General features: G+C 50.5%; 3 protein-coding genes across 3 annotated transcripts; 2 read left to right on the forward strand and 1 right to left on the reverse strand.

Annotated features, from left to right (window-relative positions):
- Positions 1-1146: 1146 nt before the first annotated feature.
- Positions 1147-2079, reverse strand: LOC128720372 (PBAN-type neuropeptides-like). The gene is made up of 3 exons (XM_053814039.1): positions 1996-2079; positions 1629-1923; positions 1147-1562 (listed from the first exon to the last, which is right to left on the reverse strand). Exons 1-3 carry the CDS (start codon positions 2077-2079, stop codon positions 1381-1383), a joined length of 561 nt encoding a protein of 186 aa, XP_053670014.1. The 3' UTR covers positions 1147-1380.
- Positions 2080-3946: 1867 nt separating this feature from the next.
- Positions 3947-10983, forward strand: LOC128721115 (intraflagellar transport protein 81 homolog). The gene is made up of 3 exons (XM_053814838.1): positions 3947-4302; positions 4414-5641; positions 10549-10983. Exons 1-3 carry the CDS (start codon positions 3947-3949, stop codon positions 10981-10983), a joined length of 2019 nt encoding a protein of 672 aa, XP_053670813.1.
- Positions 10984-12262: 1279 nt separating this feature from the next.
- LOC128720299 (protein asunder) lies at positions 12263-14554 on the forward strand. Its single transcript, XM_053813961.1, has one exon. The coding sequence runs from the start codon at positions 12263-12265 to the stop codon at positions 14429-14431; it is 2169 nt and encodes a 722-aa protein (XP_053669936.1). The 3' UTR covers positions 14432-14554.
- Positions 14555-16483: the final 1929 nt, after the last annotated feature.

The following is a 16483-nucleotide window of genomic DNA, read 5'->3' on the forward strand; positions in this document are numbered from 1 at the left end:
GAGCTTAGATGTGAGCACAGACGGTGGCTCAGTTTCAGCTTGCAAAGTTGCACCATTCGTTGGGCTCAATTCTTGATTGGGAGAAGAAAAATCAGCCCAACGCAGGTGTCATAAAACCAATCGCAAATGCAAATCCAATCAAATTAGCCTACATACTGTGGTGTTTGGTGGTGCGACAAATGCGCCCTGTTGGGGGAAGCATTCCGATGTACTCCAGCCCAAGAGATGCATTGGAATTCGTCACTTCTTTGGCCGGTGGTTGATGGAAAACCTCGCTACAAAACACGTACGACGAGAACCGTTCACAAACACCTTCGGGGCTTTTGCTCGCTATACGCTTTATTTGCCGGTGGTGGCGATTAGTTCGTTTACATTTTACGATCTACGGCCCAATGAAGCATCAAACCAATTAATGGTCGCGAAGGTGCCACACTATCCTTTCACTGTTCTGAAGCCGGCGTTCTAACGCTCGCGACCGCATGCTCGTGCAGCGGTGTTTTATGAAAGCGTGGATTTTTGGGAGCGTAGTTTGTTTAGTCGTAGATCGTCGATCGTGCCATAAATTGGTTTTACTCGATCAAACTATCGAGGCGAATATTGCATTCCAATCGAGGAAAACACTAGATGAGATGTTGTTTTTATTTCCTTCTTAAAGGGGCAACAATAAAAAAAACTACCGCCCATTTTAACGTGACCCGTTGCAAAAAGGACTGCGGTATTCAAATGTAGCGCTTTTTTTCTCGACTCGCAACGAATCGTTTTTGATGCAAATTCTACAAAAACGACAAAGGCCATCCAAAGCCTGCACCAACTGTTCAAATGATCGGATGAACGTTGTTAAATCACGGTAGGAAACAATTTAGCGCATCAATCGCCCGCTCGAATGTTGATTGAATAATATCGCTTAATTTGCCAATTTGGCGAACAGGACCGCATGCCGGTTTGAAGGAAGTATGATTTTGATTTAAATGAAGCTAATGAGTTGTTGTTGCAACACACGGTTTCAACGCAGCTCGTGCTCAAGCCCAGTCGCATTCGATCGCTTATTGATCGAAGCATAATTTCCTGTTTGTCCTTGGGAGAATGCCCCCATTCGCAATACAGCTACGGATTTCAAACGGACCACAACGATAATTTTAGGGATGTTTGAGATTCCTAACACTTTATTACAATACAGCGTGCATATACAGCTCGTTGAGAGTTAGCTTGTGGTTTCCTGCCACTGCACCAGCCAGTTGAGTTTGTTGGATTCCAGCCATTCGTGTGTGTGTGTGTTTTTTTTTCAAATTAATTCCAATAAACTCAGCCGCTGCTGCAGCCCAACAGGGATGTGGTCAGACATTTGCCGGAAGTCGGTGCTTGAATGCGGTGGAATCCGGTCTAGTACGCGAACTGGAACGGAAGCGAATACCCACCGTTGTACGATCGTCCTAGCCGCGGTGAGAAGGGCAAATTTCGGCCCAAACGTGGCGCAAACGGGGGTCTTTGATGGTTTTCACCTACCGAATCCCGTCGACCGAGTCTCGGCGTCGTTGTGTGGTAGAACACGGGCTGTGGGTTTCCTGTGGGACATGAAACAGGCGTACCTTATTACCTTTAGGTCATTCGCGTGGTGAAAGCTTACTTACGAGGTTTTGCCGTGAGCAGCAACACCATGTAGGGCGCTCCCTGCCCAAGTTCGGTGGCCAACCTTTGCGGTGGTTCTCCAACGTATCCAAGCGGCTCACTGTCAAACTCCTCCACTAGATCGTCGTGAAGGTCCGTTGGTATGGTTCGCTTTCCAAGCCGCGGACCGAACCACATGGCGGCGGCCCTTTTGTTGACTCCTTCGGTGATGTCCTCTCGACGCAAACCGTCCGGATCTGTGACTCCATCGGTTACCTCCCGTCCACCAGCGGTTCGCATGTCGCCAAACTTTTGATCCTGTAAAGAAGTGCCCCATTAGCTTCTGACACCGGTGGCCGGTGATCGGGGACCCGCGCCGCTGAAGCTTACATTGGAATCGATTTCCACACTCAGGGCACTTTTGATCGCCAAATACAGGCAGATAAGGTTGAAGAAAAAGTACAGCCTAAACATCCTTCGTGTGCCTCCTGGATGCCGTATTGATAGCGTGCCTTAGGACCTGTCCCCGGTGCTAGCTTCGATCCGCTACTGTCACTTCAGCTGACCGGGAGCATCTATCTTATATAGTGCCGTGTGGTGTGGTACTATCGATTTTCCTCCCGATCCTGAACCCATCCAAACCGTTGATGGATGGAGGCGATCGAAGTGTAGGTGGCCGAAGAAAAGCCACCCCCGGACGTGGCGTGGGTTAAACGAAAAGTATCCCACAGCGAAAGGGACATTAGTTTGTCTTTCAGGATGTTGCGCGCTCGGGCTCGGATGCGTAGTTTTATTCTAAGAAATTTCACACCCTGAAGCTCGTGAATAAATCAGATACACGCGGTTCAATGTGAGGTGGTTACAATTTTATGTATCGCGCGTAACAGGTGCGTTTAAGATAAGAACGGTGTCGTGCTGTTGCTTCTCGTTAGCGGCTAGCTCACCTTGCATTTGCTATTCTAGATAAATGTGTTACCCCGCGGGGTTCTACCGCAACTATTCGTCCGTGCAGCTGAAAATTGGCTAATTGAAAAAGCAACGCCCCAGCAAGCCTGCTGGCCGGAGGAAGGTGAAACTGAATGCAACCATGCATGGCTGCTCGCCAAAGGCTCAGTTGCCGCCACGCGACGCCCGGAGAGGTCTTCAGCGTCCGGCAGTGGCGAGCATTAATATTAATTTATCGGTAGATCAGTCGAACGGTTGGCGTTTGCGATTTTGAATCCCTCTCCAAGGTGCGCCACTGGGCGAAGGCGTGTGCGGATGGAAAACAAAAGGATTAACGGCTTAGATGGTGGGTGGGTGAAACGGGTGTTGAAGCGATGGACGTAAATTTAGCGCCCCCGCGTGTGTAAGCGATCCTCACAGCAGGGATTCGCTTGCCGAGCAGGAATTGGACGGCTTTTTTGTTTGAAGAGTACAGTACCACACCAGGCTGCCGGTGGACGTGACACAAAGCCATTCCGAGAAAGCTGTCCGAGCTGGTTTTGTCCGCGTGTGTAGTCGGTAAAAAAAGGGGAAATGTATTTAAAATAGCTCGCCATTGCTGGAAAAGTGTATTTTTGTCTGTACGACGAGAATTGTATGAAAACAAAAATCTGTAACTACAAATGACAATGATGGAAACGCTCGTACGCTCGGACATAATTTTGCGGAAGTAAACAAGTAACATGCAGAGCATATCGTACCGTTCTGCTGCACTCAGCGACAATGTAATTAGCTTGCAGCTGTGATCAATTTCATACTTGGGTTGGCTGGGGGGTGTGTGTGTTTTTTTCCTCCCATGCAATGAATGTCCTCAAGTACACCGAAGCCATTCAGAAGCCGTTCTCGGTTTTGGCGTGTTGCATTCCATTTCTGTCGTGCTTCTCGTGCACAGGCCTAAGCCGCGTCGGATAAAGGTCTGTTAGTTGCGATATAAAACAAACAAAAAAACCTATTAAGTACCTTTTGATGCAGCTACCGGAGGTGGGGGGGGGGGGGGAGGTGGCATCCGATCAAGGCAGCACTACCCCTCGTTCCACGAGAGGAAGTCATTCCGTAGCTGGACGATCAAAATGCTCCACCTTGTGCGGTCGTTAGGCAATTTTCGCGTTTTTGCCCGCACTGCGGGATTGTTTACAGATCGCCGCTCACGTGGTGAATATCGTTTGTCAAAACAAAACCGTCCACTCGGGAGGGCGCACGCTCCGTCACTATGGTAACGCCGGGTGGCAATGACAAACAAACATGGCCGCGAACTGAACCGTTCCGTTGAGTGCGTTGTGTCAGTGCGGTGTTGTTGGTGGTTTGGTTTTTTGGTGGTTTGGCGATAAATATATATTTCGGCGTTACTGCGAGCACCATGACGGAAGACTTGAAGTTGATCGTGATCGAGCTGAACAAGCTGCTCGAGACGGACTACAACCTGATAAGCTTCGATTCGCTGTCACCAGAGTCGCTGCTGCAGGTGTTGGTGGATGTTTTTCACGCGTTCGGTGCCATCGAACGGACCGACGTGCGTGAGAGCGACCCGGAGGACACGAATGGGCTCGTGATGGAGGCACTCCGGAAGATTCAGTACCGTCCGGCGGAGGACATCGAGGATCCGGGCGCGTTTCGGCGGGGGATGGTGCGCGGTGAGAAGAAGCTCATCCATCCGATCCTGCGCTGGGTGTTTGAGAACCGTGACAGGGTTAAGAAGACCGCATACCTAGCCAAGTAAGTGGGTCTGTTCGCTTGCGTGATTCAAGTGGTGTGGTTGAGATTGACGTTTCCTGATACGCAACACTAACATGTGGTTTTGGTTTTGTTTGTTGTCCCTCCGTAAAGGTTCTTGATTCCGTTGGACCTGCCCCCGGAGGCGATGGCGATGCCAGAATTGGGCAGTTTGTGGGCGCAGTATCTGCAGACGATGAACGACTTCAAGGATGCGCACCGAGCGCACGAACAGTCGGTACACGAGGGTACGCAAACGCGTGAGCTACGCAACGACATCAGCGCGATCGAGACGGAGATCGAGAACGTGAAGAAGCGCATCGAACGTACGCAGGCCAGGTTAGACAAGGTGCCGCAACAGGAGCTGCTGCTAGAGGCCGCCAACAGCCTGCGGATCGAGAAGGAACGCCAGAAGGAGCTGCTGCAGCAGATCGACGAGCAGAAGCAGGGCCTCGCTCGAGGAACGCTGGTGCACGAGCGCCAGCAAAAAGAGCTGCAGAATGCCAGGATGGCCGTACAGGGTGCAACTCCGCAGAACCTGATGGAGAGCATCGTGGAGGAGACACAAGTGCTCGAGTTTATGGTGCAGCAAAAGTTGCCCCAAGAGCTGCTGCAACGGCGTTCCGAAGTGCAAACTTTGCAGGAGGTGATCGACGAGCCGCACATCGGCCGGGCGGATCTGCAGGACCTGCAGCAGAAAGTGGACGAGCTGAGCGGCGAGATTCAGCGGTTGGTTGAGGTGCGAATGGCCGAACACAGCACGCAAAACGACACGCTTGGTCCGTTCCGGCAGCAGGCCGCAATGGTCGCACGCAATAAGGAAGCCGCGGCCGAACAGCTCGATCAGCTGACAAAGGAATTGCGTGAGACAGAGCGGCAACTTCTGGAGCGCCAACGTCAGCTTCAGGACACCGTCGGTGAGGTGATCCTGCGTGGCGAAGACCTCAAACAGTTCGTCAACACGCTACGCGCAAAGAGCAACGTGTACAAGCAGCAGCGTGCGGAACTGGCCGCTGTGAAAGCCGAGGTGGGCGACCTAACACAAACCCTGGGCAATCTGAAGGCACAAGATCCGTCCCTGTCCGCGGTGCTGTCGCAGATGACGGACGACGAATCGGGCCAAGGTCTCGACCCCGAGAAAGCGACCGGTCGTGACGCAGAGGACACTCGGCCGGAATCACCCAGTAGTTCGCGGGGCATGACGGAGCTGGCCCGACTCGTCGATGGGCTCCAAAGGGCCGTTGGAGGGGCTCGTGAACGCGTTACACCCCTTTCGCAGCAGCTCCGACCGCTTAGGGAGCGCGTGATCGAGCTGAAAGACGAAATGGACTCCAAAAAGCAGGTAGGTAGGCAAGCGCGCGATTCGTTTTACTGCCGGACTGTCACCGACGACGACGATGACGATGACGACGACTCCGTACCCGTGGACCCGTGGCCGTACGCCTTTGCCTGACGGCGTGCGGTGGAGAAATTTATGGATCCGTGACAAATGGTTGGGTTTTACGGTTTTCAACACCTGTTTTTAACGATGCTCAGCTTCGCCTGCTCAAGGTCAAGTTTAACTGGTTTGCCGCGCGAAGGCGCTCTGATCGTGGCGCGATCGCATTCTGCATCGTTCCATTCGAAATGCTTTGGAAATGGTCGTCCACTCCGGTTGCAGCTGGGCAGGGGCCCGTGAAAAAGGGCCGTGAGGTTGAACCTTGTGTACAAAGTGACGCCTGCTCCCGTGATCGGTTCTTAACCAAACAAAACGAAACGCGTGGGTCACGCTTGTACGCTTTATACCAACACAATGTTACCTGCAAACTACGGTATTTTGGGAGGAAATAATTCGAGCACCCTTTGTGCATGATGATGCGCGAATTTTCCTTCCTTTTACCACGCCAAATGCAGCGCAGACTATCCAACGAACAAAGGCCACCTGAGCAGGACCTGAGCTACCTGCGCGTACGGTTTCCCTGGCGGTCGGGGAAAGGACACGATCTCTTGCAGCACGTGCACAATGCGACGACGCATGCACGGGACACTTCCTGTGCGGGGACCGATTCCGAAATGCGATGTTCCAAGCAACTGTACTTTTTTCGTTGGTCTCATTCAAAGAAATCGCTGTCTGGGGTGGCTTGCCTTGTCCTTTCGCCTCGGATGCACCACGATGCACCAGGTCACAGGGAAAAGGAAGAAAATGATCCACCACATATGTGGACGATCCGGTTCAACCGACGATCGGTTTTCGGTCCGCATCGGGTGTCCTTTTTGAGTGGGTTTTCTAATGGGTAGCCGCCGCTAAAAGGACGTCAAAGACAAACAGAATGAGCGAGAGAGACAGAGAAAGAGAAAGAGAGAATCAGGGGCACAAGTCCTTGCAGGCATCCTAGGAGCCGTCTCATCTGCAGGCAGGTTAGTCGATGCATCGCAGCCTCCCAGTGAAGTGATTTCCTCTTACGGATTTCGGGCGCGATCTGAACGGATTCCTCGCGTACGACAGTCAAGTGGAAAGTGTGTGTGTGTGTGTGTGACACAGGATGAAGCGTGGCGAGTTACCCCGCAGGATCAACCGATCGCTGAAGAAGATGGCCAAGCTGAATCTGCTCAGCGTGCTGAACGAGAACGTGACGAAACCGATCACGCGCTTTTTCCGCAACGACATCGTGGAGTTGCAGCGAAACAAGGCGATGGCTGAGTATCACTACTGCTCGAACTACAAAGCCACGCGGAGTGACGGACGGCGCAAGAAATCGTCGGCCAAGCATCCGGTGAAGTGCATCGAGTTTTCCTGCCGCGAGTACAGCCCCAACAAACCGACGCTGCGCGATCAGCTGAAGGAGTTCACGATGAAGCACAACCCTTCGGAGGACATGGTGCGTGATTTGCTCTCGATCATGAAGGATAACGGTCTGGAGGTGTCGAGCGGTGGCAGTAGTGACGCGTCCTGCTCCAGTCTCTCACTCTCGAGCACGTCCGAGACGGGAAGTTTTGGTGTTCCACCGGCGTACCACAACTTCGACGTGGTGCCAATGTCGGTCGGACGGTACCTTAGCTTTGGCGTGAAACGATCCATCACGAACTACCTGCAGCGGTTCGTGGACGACAGCAACCACTGGTACATGAAGACGCTGTTCATGGACGTAGCGTTCTACGTGATCAAGTCGGAGAAGGCGAAGGAGGGCACCACCACGGGCCAGTTACCGCACTACATGGTGATCCTCGGGAAGCTGTCGATCCAGCTGGACGAACCGTTCGTGATCGGGGTGTACCAGGGTGCGTTTCCAACGCCGACGATCGCGAACGAGATCCTGCGCCCGCTGGTGGACGAGATGAAGGAGCTCGAGAACCGGAAGTTTGAGATCGAATCGCGATCGTACCTGCTGTCGATCCGGGCCGTCCTGTGTGATCCGATCGCGAACAGTCTCGTCACGTGTACGGCTCTACCGAACTCGCAGTATGGCTGCAGCAAGTGCAACCAGCAGGGTCAGTTGCAGTTTAATGAGGGCATCACCAGCTTTCCGCCGACTGCGAACCTGGCCACACTCCGGACGGATGATGACTTCGTGTACGGGCTGGTGAATGGGCATCACGTCGGTGTGCCGGTGCTCGGTGAGCTCAATCTGGACCTGAAGTCGCAGTTCATGATCGACTACAAGTATGTCGTGTGTGAGGGCGTCATGAAGCGGCTGATGAGTATGTGGATGTCGGGCAAGCTGGATTATCGGTTGAACAAGCAATCGTTGCGGCGCATTTCGAGTAAGCTGGAAGCCATGGCCAAGTACTGCCCGCGTGAGTTCCGCCAGAAGCCAAAGACGCTGGACGAGCTGGACCAGTGGGATGCATACGATTGGCGTCAGTTCCTGCTCTACTACTCACCGATCGTGCTGAAGAAACACATGCCCCATCGGTACTACGTGCACTTCCTGTATCTGCATCTGGCCATGCGCATCCTCATCAGTGGGGAGATCTTCGTCGAGTGCAACACGTTCGTGGCCGGTCAGCTGCTGAACACGTTCGTGGCGGATTTCTCCAGCTTGTACGGTTCGCAGCTTATCGACTACAACGTGCACAACCTGTTGCACTTCGAGGAGGTGAACATGAAGGCGGGCCCGATGTGTCGGATGAACGGGTTCCACTACGACCGGCAGATGGACGTGATACTGAAGGGTGTCAGCGCGAATCCAGCCATCTCGCTGGAGGAGATCGGAGCGCAGATCGACGACACGACCAGTGCCATCGTGGAGAATCAGCTGAACGAGTACAAGCAACCGTTTCCACGGCTCGAAGCGACACCCTTCGGTGTGGAACTGCTGGTCAATCAGCACGTGACGCTATCGACCCGGGAACCGGACAACTGCGTCCTCACGAAGGATGGCGTGGTGCTGATCGAGTCGTTTGGCGTGAGTGAGGGTGAGATCGTCATCACGGGAAGGCGCTTCGTCGAGCAGGCGGTGTTGTACCAGGCACCGGTGACCACACAGAAGCTGCTGCTCGTGTCTGGGCTGTCGGAGCTGTGCGTGACCAGGGCGAGTGATCTGCTGTCGAAGGGCGTCAAGATCGACACGTTCCGGGGAATCGTCGTGCTGCCGTTACTGTACCATTGAGCCCAAAGGGGTGGGATGCTGGCCAATCACCTACCAGACTGAACGCCAGATCGAACGTACTTCCAATGTGATATTTCGTGTCGTCGCTTCGTTTATGGGCACGATCGATGGCCATGGGCTCACTGTCCCTATGCAAGCTGTATTGTAAATAAATTTCACCCATAAATGCCGCCTTCATGCAAGCTGATTGTAAATAAAATTCACCCTTAAATTGCTGCGACAAAACAAAACAAAGTGCGTAGGAAAACTATCCACCTGGTGAGTTTTGCGTTATTCCGTGGGAACCTTTCTATAGGTGGCATGGGCAATTATCTAAGGATACGGCGGGAAAGTATCCGAGCTCCTGTGTCAGGTAATACTCGAGATGATCGCTCCTTAGCCTCGTTTGTGTTGGTGTTTTTAGTGCCTTTTAGTGTCACTCAAGACGCAAAAGCCTTTTTCTTTTAACTACCTCGAAGCATGGCGCAGTTTTCCACGGCACTGCGATGGAAATTCTAGCCATAAACTTTCACTCGCCGCGTTTAGTGAAGTTTTACCTTCGAGAAAAGCGTCACCCCGTGTTCAAGCGGTAATTTTTACCAAACTACCTTCGTTGATCCGCACCGAGGGTAGCGTACAGTAGGCGGTTGATTTATTTTCCCCGGGGTCGCTCTTTTTGACGACGAGGTAGCTCGCATCACATTTGGCAGATGATCGTACGGTGCTGCTTTCTTATAATGTTTTTTTTCGATCGCGTTGCGTTTTAAGAGGGGGTCAAAGCGCATCTACCGCTCGTGAGGCCAGAAACCATCAAATCACCCAGTAAAAGACCCTCCGAACCTGAAGCTACCTGAGTCGCAAACCTAATACCCACCGCGGATTCGATCGTTCCCTTCTCTCGAGCTCGATATCGCTTCTAAGCGACAGGTACGACGAGCCACCAAGAAAGGACCACTCTCTCTCTCTCTCTCTCTCTCTCTCTCTCTCTCTCTCTCTCTCTTTCTCTCTCTCTCTCTCTATTCCCACTACTAATCGCAATCTTCAACCTCTTACTGGTCCGTTTGGTGGGTTTCGCTGTTTTTTTCTCTCTCCTACGGTTGAAAAAAAGCTGCCAACAGAAAGGTGCATTTTTTGGGACGGAACGCCAAATGCAAGAATGTGGAACGCAATCCCGTGCGAAACCTGTGCAAACAAAGAATCGAAAGCGGGGATTGTGCCGTAAAGCAACAACGGGCAGTGATGGATGGGTTTGTGAGGGAAGCAATCCTGCTAGGATTAGGTGGTGGGACAACTGGACTTTAAGAAAAATTGTAAGATGGCTTGAACGAATAGCAATATTTAGGTCCGTAACGAGTCAATTGTTTGTGTTTTGTGCAACTTGCAACTGCAGCTTCCCGTTGGTTTGTTCAACGGAATGTCCTGTTGGACGGCGGGAAACAAGCCATGTGTGGGTGTTGTTTTGTTGATTTAAGACCTCCATCTATTGGGAAAGGATAGCTGGAAACAGTATTGTCCAGTTTTGTCTGCGATGGCGAAGAAATGTATAAGACGAGATCGGAACATGTTGAAGGACATCTGTAAGCATTTTTCCGTATAAAACCAGTATGATCACTCCGTATGCGCTCTTCTTAAAATTCGAACTGTTGACTTCTTGTGATAGCGACATGTCGTACCGTTTCAGAGCTACGATGCACTTATCGCCACCCTCAATGCCGAATCTGCAACGATGCAAACGAAGATCACGGAATCGGAACGCGCCATCCACACGCTCGAGCAGCAGTGGCAGGAGTTGCAGATGGAGCACGAACGCTCGCAGTTGTTGCTGGAAAAAGCGAACGAGGAGCTGTCGGCCACTGGCACCACGGGTCGCACCTCGCTGAAGGAAACGTTGTCGCAGCAGATCCTCGAACAGGAGACGTCGGTGAAGCGGCTGGTGGAGGAGAAAGCCAACCTGCTCGCCAGCAAGAACGATCGGGCCCAGCAGCTGCAAATGTGGAGCGATTTGCGAAAGCTGTTCGAGGTGAAAATCCGATGCCTGCACGAGGGCCAACAGCGTGGCCCGGGTGGGACGCTTTCTGTGAGCCGTGGAGGCGCTGAAACATTCACATTGCAATGAGGCACTGTTTGCTAAATTGGCGGTTCATGAAATATTCGATAGTAGCTGGAATAAATGTTTTAAGTGTGACTATGGGTTTTAGTGAAAGGATTTGTGTACAATTTTGACACGTTTTTAGGTAATTGCACTGTATTGTGGTTCATGTATTTGAGAACAAATGCTCTTCCATGGAGTCTTTTTGCTTATTAGTTGGCGAATTCCTACCTCCAATCAAAAATCAACGCGGTGTAAGGGGATTTTAGTTACTCATACGTTTTTAATCTTATCTTCTCTATCTTTAGTTTCTCTTTTCCTTATAGGCAAGGAACATTTAGCTATTTATAGTGGTCCAATTTCGTTAGATATCCGAAGCCTTCTGGTTTTATATAGTGAGACTTGAATACGCACCAATTACAGCATAAACGTGTCTTGGATAAGGATGTTTTATGAGCGACCTCTATGTGTCAGAAATATAACTAGTGATTTTGCTAAGCGGTAGGGCTCATGTTGCGGCTTTGAGCTCTGCGAAAGAAAAGGAATGTATGCGAAACTCGAAAAATTTTGTTAAGAGTGATTACAAATGGATTATAGTTTCATTTCAAGGTATAAACAGTACAACTGATAGAAACCAGATCCTAGAATAGGTTTACAAGGACTATTTTCACGCGACTATCTATCTCATAGTACGTGATTGGATTTTTTAAAGGATTCTCGTAATGAAGATCTTTGCGAATTCTTAACACTAGTAATCAACATATGCTACTGAATCTAGAGCATGAGAGGTGCCTGATAGCAACGCGTATAGTTCATGAAAGAGTTTAAAAGAAGCATCAAATTGTGTCGAGCATTTTTTGAAATGGTATTCCATGCGTAATCATGCAAATAGAATGACAACAGTGAGCAACCACTAGGAATAATACGTTTTTATGAAGATTTAAGCATTAAATCCTTTCCCATCATGTACTTCAATTCCTTCATTTCGACACGTTGTCCGCAGTGTGCTATGCGGCTTGCATACATTTTTGGCACTTCGATGAATGACCTCAAAACAGAGCTATAATTTCGAGAGAGAGAGAGAGAGAGAGAGAGAGAGGGAGAGAGAAATACGTCAGGGCTGCTGCATAGTCTGAGAGCGAAACTTTTATGACAACTCGTTCAAACGTCAAACTCTCACAGAAGGTAAACAATCGAACCGTACACAATCGTTTGGTGGAATCAAAACAGCAACAAAAAAACCGCTTCAATCGACGAAAACGGGAACCAATTTCACCCCACACCCAGTTGAGCGGGAGTTGTGACGATGAACGAAATCAACCACAAAACGGTGTTCGTGCTGGACCACACGCCGTACTTCGGCATATCGTGCGAAAGCCCGATGGAGTGCGATTTCATCAAGAGCAAAATACCGGTGCCACCGATCAGCAAAAGCCTGTGGACGTGCGCGATCGAGGCATCGATCGAGTACTGTCGGATCGCGTACGATCTCTTCCCGACCGGCAAGCTGATCCGGTTCATCGTCAGCGATACGGCCGCACACATTGTCAACACGTGGAACACGAACACGCAGAGCCTGATGCACATCATGAACGCGATGTCGCTGGTTGGCGTACCGCCGCTTCTGACGCAATCCTCCGACTTCTCGGTAATCCATGGACTGCGAGCGGCCATCGAGGCACTGGCCGAACCGACCGAAGTGCAGCGGGACCAGCTAACCGCACACGTGAAGAACGACAGCTTCAAGCTAGTGAATCGGGGGCGCGTCATCTGCATCACATCCGCCCGGGACGACGCCAGCATGAAGAGTCTGGAGGACATTTTCAAGACCGTGCTGGTGCAACAGAACGCGATATCGATCGGAAACAAGGAGTACATCCACATCGAGCAGTGCCACCTGATCATTATCAACCTGTACCCGGCGAACATGGACTCGATGGTGTCGAACCGGCCCCGGCTGGACATCTCGAACGTGGTGATGTCGGAGATACACTCGAGCAAGGCGAACACAATCTCCAACAAACTGACGCATCTCATTCTGCCGCACTTTGACCTCGCGAGTACCACCGTCACCGGCATACCGATGAAGGAGGAACAAAATGCGAGCTCCAGCGCCAACTACGATGTGGAGATTTTTCACGGTCGCACGGCTCACTCGGTGTTCCTTGGCACGGAGCTGGTGCTACCGCACAGTCTGAAGGAAGGTGCGGATTACGAGACGGTCACGCTGAAGTGGTGCACCCCGCGAAGCTGCGGTTCTTCCGAGATGCAACCGTGCGTGGCACAGTGCCGAGTGACACCGGTCGATGTCACTTCGCGGCCCAGCTCCTGTCTGATCAACTTCCTGCTGAGTGGCCGATCGGTGTTGCTGGAAATGCCGAAGAAATCGGGTGGAAAAATTACCAGCCACCTGCTGTCAGCGCACGGCGGTGAAATCTTCATTCACTCGCTTAACACCGCCCGCAGCTGTCTGGAGGATCCACCCTCGATATCGGAGGGTGGCGGTGGCCGTGTAACGGACTACCGCATCAAGGACTTTGGTGTGCTGATGCACCAGCATCGGTTGGTGCCGTTGAAGCCACTGCCGGAACGACACCCGGACGAGCACCTGCAAAAGATGCGCACGAAGTTGGTACGGAACTCGCGCTACTGGCCACTAACGTTGGGCCGCACGGTGCTGTACAACGTGCGCCAGTTCGTGGAACCGGTGCTGGTGCTCACGCAGAAGCAGGATCTCTCCGAGGACGAGAAGATGCTGTGTCTGAAGTCGATCTACAACCTGTCGCAGCTCGAGGAACGCCAGGAAACGCTCGCCCTGCCCAACATGGGTCATCGGTTGAAGGGCAACAAGAAGGAGGAACAGTACCGGTTGCTCTGGTCCGAGCTGGAAACGATCGTAAACTGCAATGGGTCGTCCGCGGCGCACAAGTCCATCGTCAGCTGCATTCGCGACTGCCGCCGGATGAACCCGAACGCGGACGGTAGCGGTGGTGATGCGTACGATAAATCGCACGGTACCGATGGCACCACATCCGAGGCGCATCGTGCCAGTGTTATCCGTGCCACGACCGATTCACCGATGTCTCCGCCGCACTCGCTCGGCACCAGCAGTGCTGGCAGTGGAGCCAGTGGGTCGAGCGGTGCTGTCGGAACTCCCGGTGCTGCTGCCGGTGGAGATTCTACCATCGCTTCCGGGGCTACTTCGCTGAGTGCCGGTAGTGGCACGGGTACAGGCACTAACATCGTGTCGTTGCTTGGCTCGCGGACTGCCGCCGGTGGTGGTAAGAAGGCTTTCAATGCTGGCGCTCGGTCGCTGCTGGATGTGCTGGCATCAACGGAACGCGCCATCAGCCAGAAACGGATCGACTTTAGTGGACGGCTCTGTACGCCTTCCGGGCACGTCGCGAAGCTGTACTCGCACCTTGGTTCGAAGGATGCTGAAACTGCGCCGGGACGATCGGCGGATGTGAAGTAAAGCTTTGCCACCAAGCTTTCTTTTTGTACAAATATCGTAATAAATCGGCGTACTTTGCTGGAGAGATGCTTGAAATGATGGAAACGGCTTGATTCTTTCGGGAAAATCGCACCCTCAGAGACAGGCGGCTGGAAGATATCCTCTAGGTGAATTGATGCTCCCAGAAGGATCACGTTCCAGTTAGTGATATATATATATATATATATATATATATATATATATATATATATATATATATATATATATATATATATATATATATATATATATATATATATATATACACGGAAGCACACCCCCAGACGCCGGGGTACAAAAAACACGACAAAAAAGGCTTTTGTTTTGAAGCATAAAAAATAGTACTTTTTATTTTTCAGTTTTTCTTACCTTTTTCTTTGATCAGTAAAAAATAGTTAAAAAATTAAACTACCTTGATAGGAATACAAAAATTTGCTCTACCATTTTTTTCCTCCATTATCTTCTTTCTGCTTCTTCTTCTGCTTCTGTCTCGAGATGGGAGTCCCTCTAAGTACCATCCCTCTGGGTCGCTTTCGCAAGCCTGCCACATCAAAATCCATGATTATATTTGTTTTATGTATGTTCATCCTCTCAATGACTGCATTTGCTCCAAAAAACCGTTGCTCAACCGCTTCCTCGATCGGTGTTTCGAGCTCGCGCACTCAAACATGCATTTTTTGCCACTCGCATGCGCACGGTTTGTGCAGCTTTTGAGTGGTGACTAGCGTTATTGAACATATTGCTAACCACTCTGCCGTGTGTAAACGCTCGCGGGCCTAACCCTAACAGAATCCATACACACCCACACGCGTTACGTTCTTCTTTCGGTGTGGTTGTTAACTGCGCTTTTCTCCTGTAGGTGGCGTTGTTTTTTCCCCTCTTTTAGGCGTGATCGTTTGCTTGCTTCCGCGCACTTTGCAATGTCGGTTGGTTTTTCTCGCACATATTTTTCCGGTTCGTTTCATGGTCGCTTTTACTTGCAGTTTTCATTCCACCATTGCTTTCTCTTTCTCTCTCTCGCTCTCTGTCTCTTTTTTCGTATTGTTACATTACTTTGTTTTGTTTTTTTTCTTCTTTATTTTAATTTATCTTCACTAGAACCTACACTCTAAACTGTAAAAAAAGGGTCATCAAACTATGGCGTCTACATTTTGGTCTATATAGACGGATGTAATAAAAAACAGCTAGAACAGTAATAAACCTCTAAATATTTTTTGTTTTTCTTGTTTCCTCCCTACTTGTGTATGCGTATTGTGTAACTGTATGTGTGTGCGTGTGTGAGTCGTCTGTTGTGTACGAGTGTGTTGTTTGTTTGTTTGTTTATTTTATTTGTAACGGTTGCGGTTTTTTTTTCATTCATTCAAGTGTTACTTCCCATAATTATTTATTATTATTTCATAGTCATTTTTAATTAATTACTATTATTTGCTAATAAATTTTGCTTCACCTTTTTAGTCCAATGTGTGTTGGTTTTGTTCACGATATTTCCGCACTATGCCCTAAATTAGCATTCCTTTTCCGACAACTGAATCTAGCTCACGCCCCCCCTCCCAGAATGGCATGGTGTCCGTCCTGTCCGTGTTTGAAATAAAAAAAAACCAGCCTAATCGTAATGCAGGTGCGTAAGCGCAACGGAACCGAATGCTGCAAAAACTGCGCGCACACGTGCGTTGCATAAAACAACGTGTGATAAATTAAAATCAAAAATATAGTAACACTGTTAGTTTCTTCCGTTTTCGCTTAGCTAAAGCCGAAGGGCGCGATCGAAAGCAAACGGCTAACGCTAACGCACGTAACGCTAAGCAAAAGCTAAGTGCACTCGTAACGCTTCGGGTGCTTGTCCACGCTAGCGGGGAAAACGATTCGTGAGCGTGACGAAAACAGTCGCAACAAGCGGAAGTGCAGGGCACTTCCGGTTCTAACGTAAAATGTCTTTTTTTTTCCTTCTCCTTCCTATCCTTACGATGAAAGCAAACCGCGCCTTTAGGGTTGGTTATGCTTTATGCGCGCTTAGCAGTAGTTAACAGAACGCAT

The sequence above is a fragment of the Anopheles nili genome, chromosome 2 (genome assembly GCF_943737925.1).
Source record: "Anopheles nili chromosome 2, idAnoNiliSN_F5_01, whole genome shotgun sequence".
NCBI classification, from domain to species: Eukaryota; Metazoa; Arthropoda; class Insecta; order Diptera; family Culicidae; genus Anopheles; species Anopheles nili.

What these genes read in the sequence shown, in the direction of transcription:
- LOC128720372 (XM_053814039.1), bottom strand. Translation starts at nt 2,079, where the DNA reads ATGTTTAGGCTGTACTTTTTCTTCAACCTTATCTGCCTGTATTTGGCG. An exon ending in GTGTGGAAATCGATTCCAAT is followed by an intron (nt 1,924 to 1,995) that starts GTAAGCTTCAGC and finishes ACTTCTTTACAG; the next exon opens with GATCAAAAGTTTGGCGACAT. An exon ending in GCTGCTCACGGCAAAACCTC is followed by an intron (nt 1,563 to 1,628) that starts GTAAGTAAGCTT and finishes CATGTCCCACAG; the next exon opens with GAAACCCACAGCCCGTGTTC.
- LOC128721115 (XM_053814838.1), top strand. Translation starts at nt 3,947, where the DNA reads ATGACGGAAGACTTGAAGTTGATCGTGATCGAGCTGAACAAGCTGCTC. An exon ending in AAGACCGCATACCTAGCCAA is followed by an intron (nt 4,303 to 4,413) that starts GTAAGTGGGTCT and finishes CCCTCCGTAAAG; the next exon opens with GTTCTTGATTCCGTTGGACC. An exon ending in AAATGGACTCCAAAAAGCAG is followed by an intron (nt 5,642 to 10,548) that starts GTAGGTAGGCAA and finishes GTACCGTTTCAG; the next exon opens with AGCTACGATGCACTTATCGC.
- LOC128720299 (XM_053813961.1), top strand. Translation starts at nt 12,263, where the DNA reads ATGAACGAAATCAACCACAAAACGGTGTTCGTGCTGGACCACACGCCG.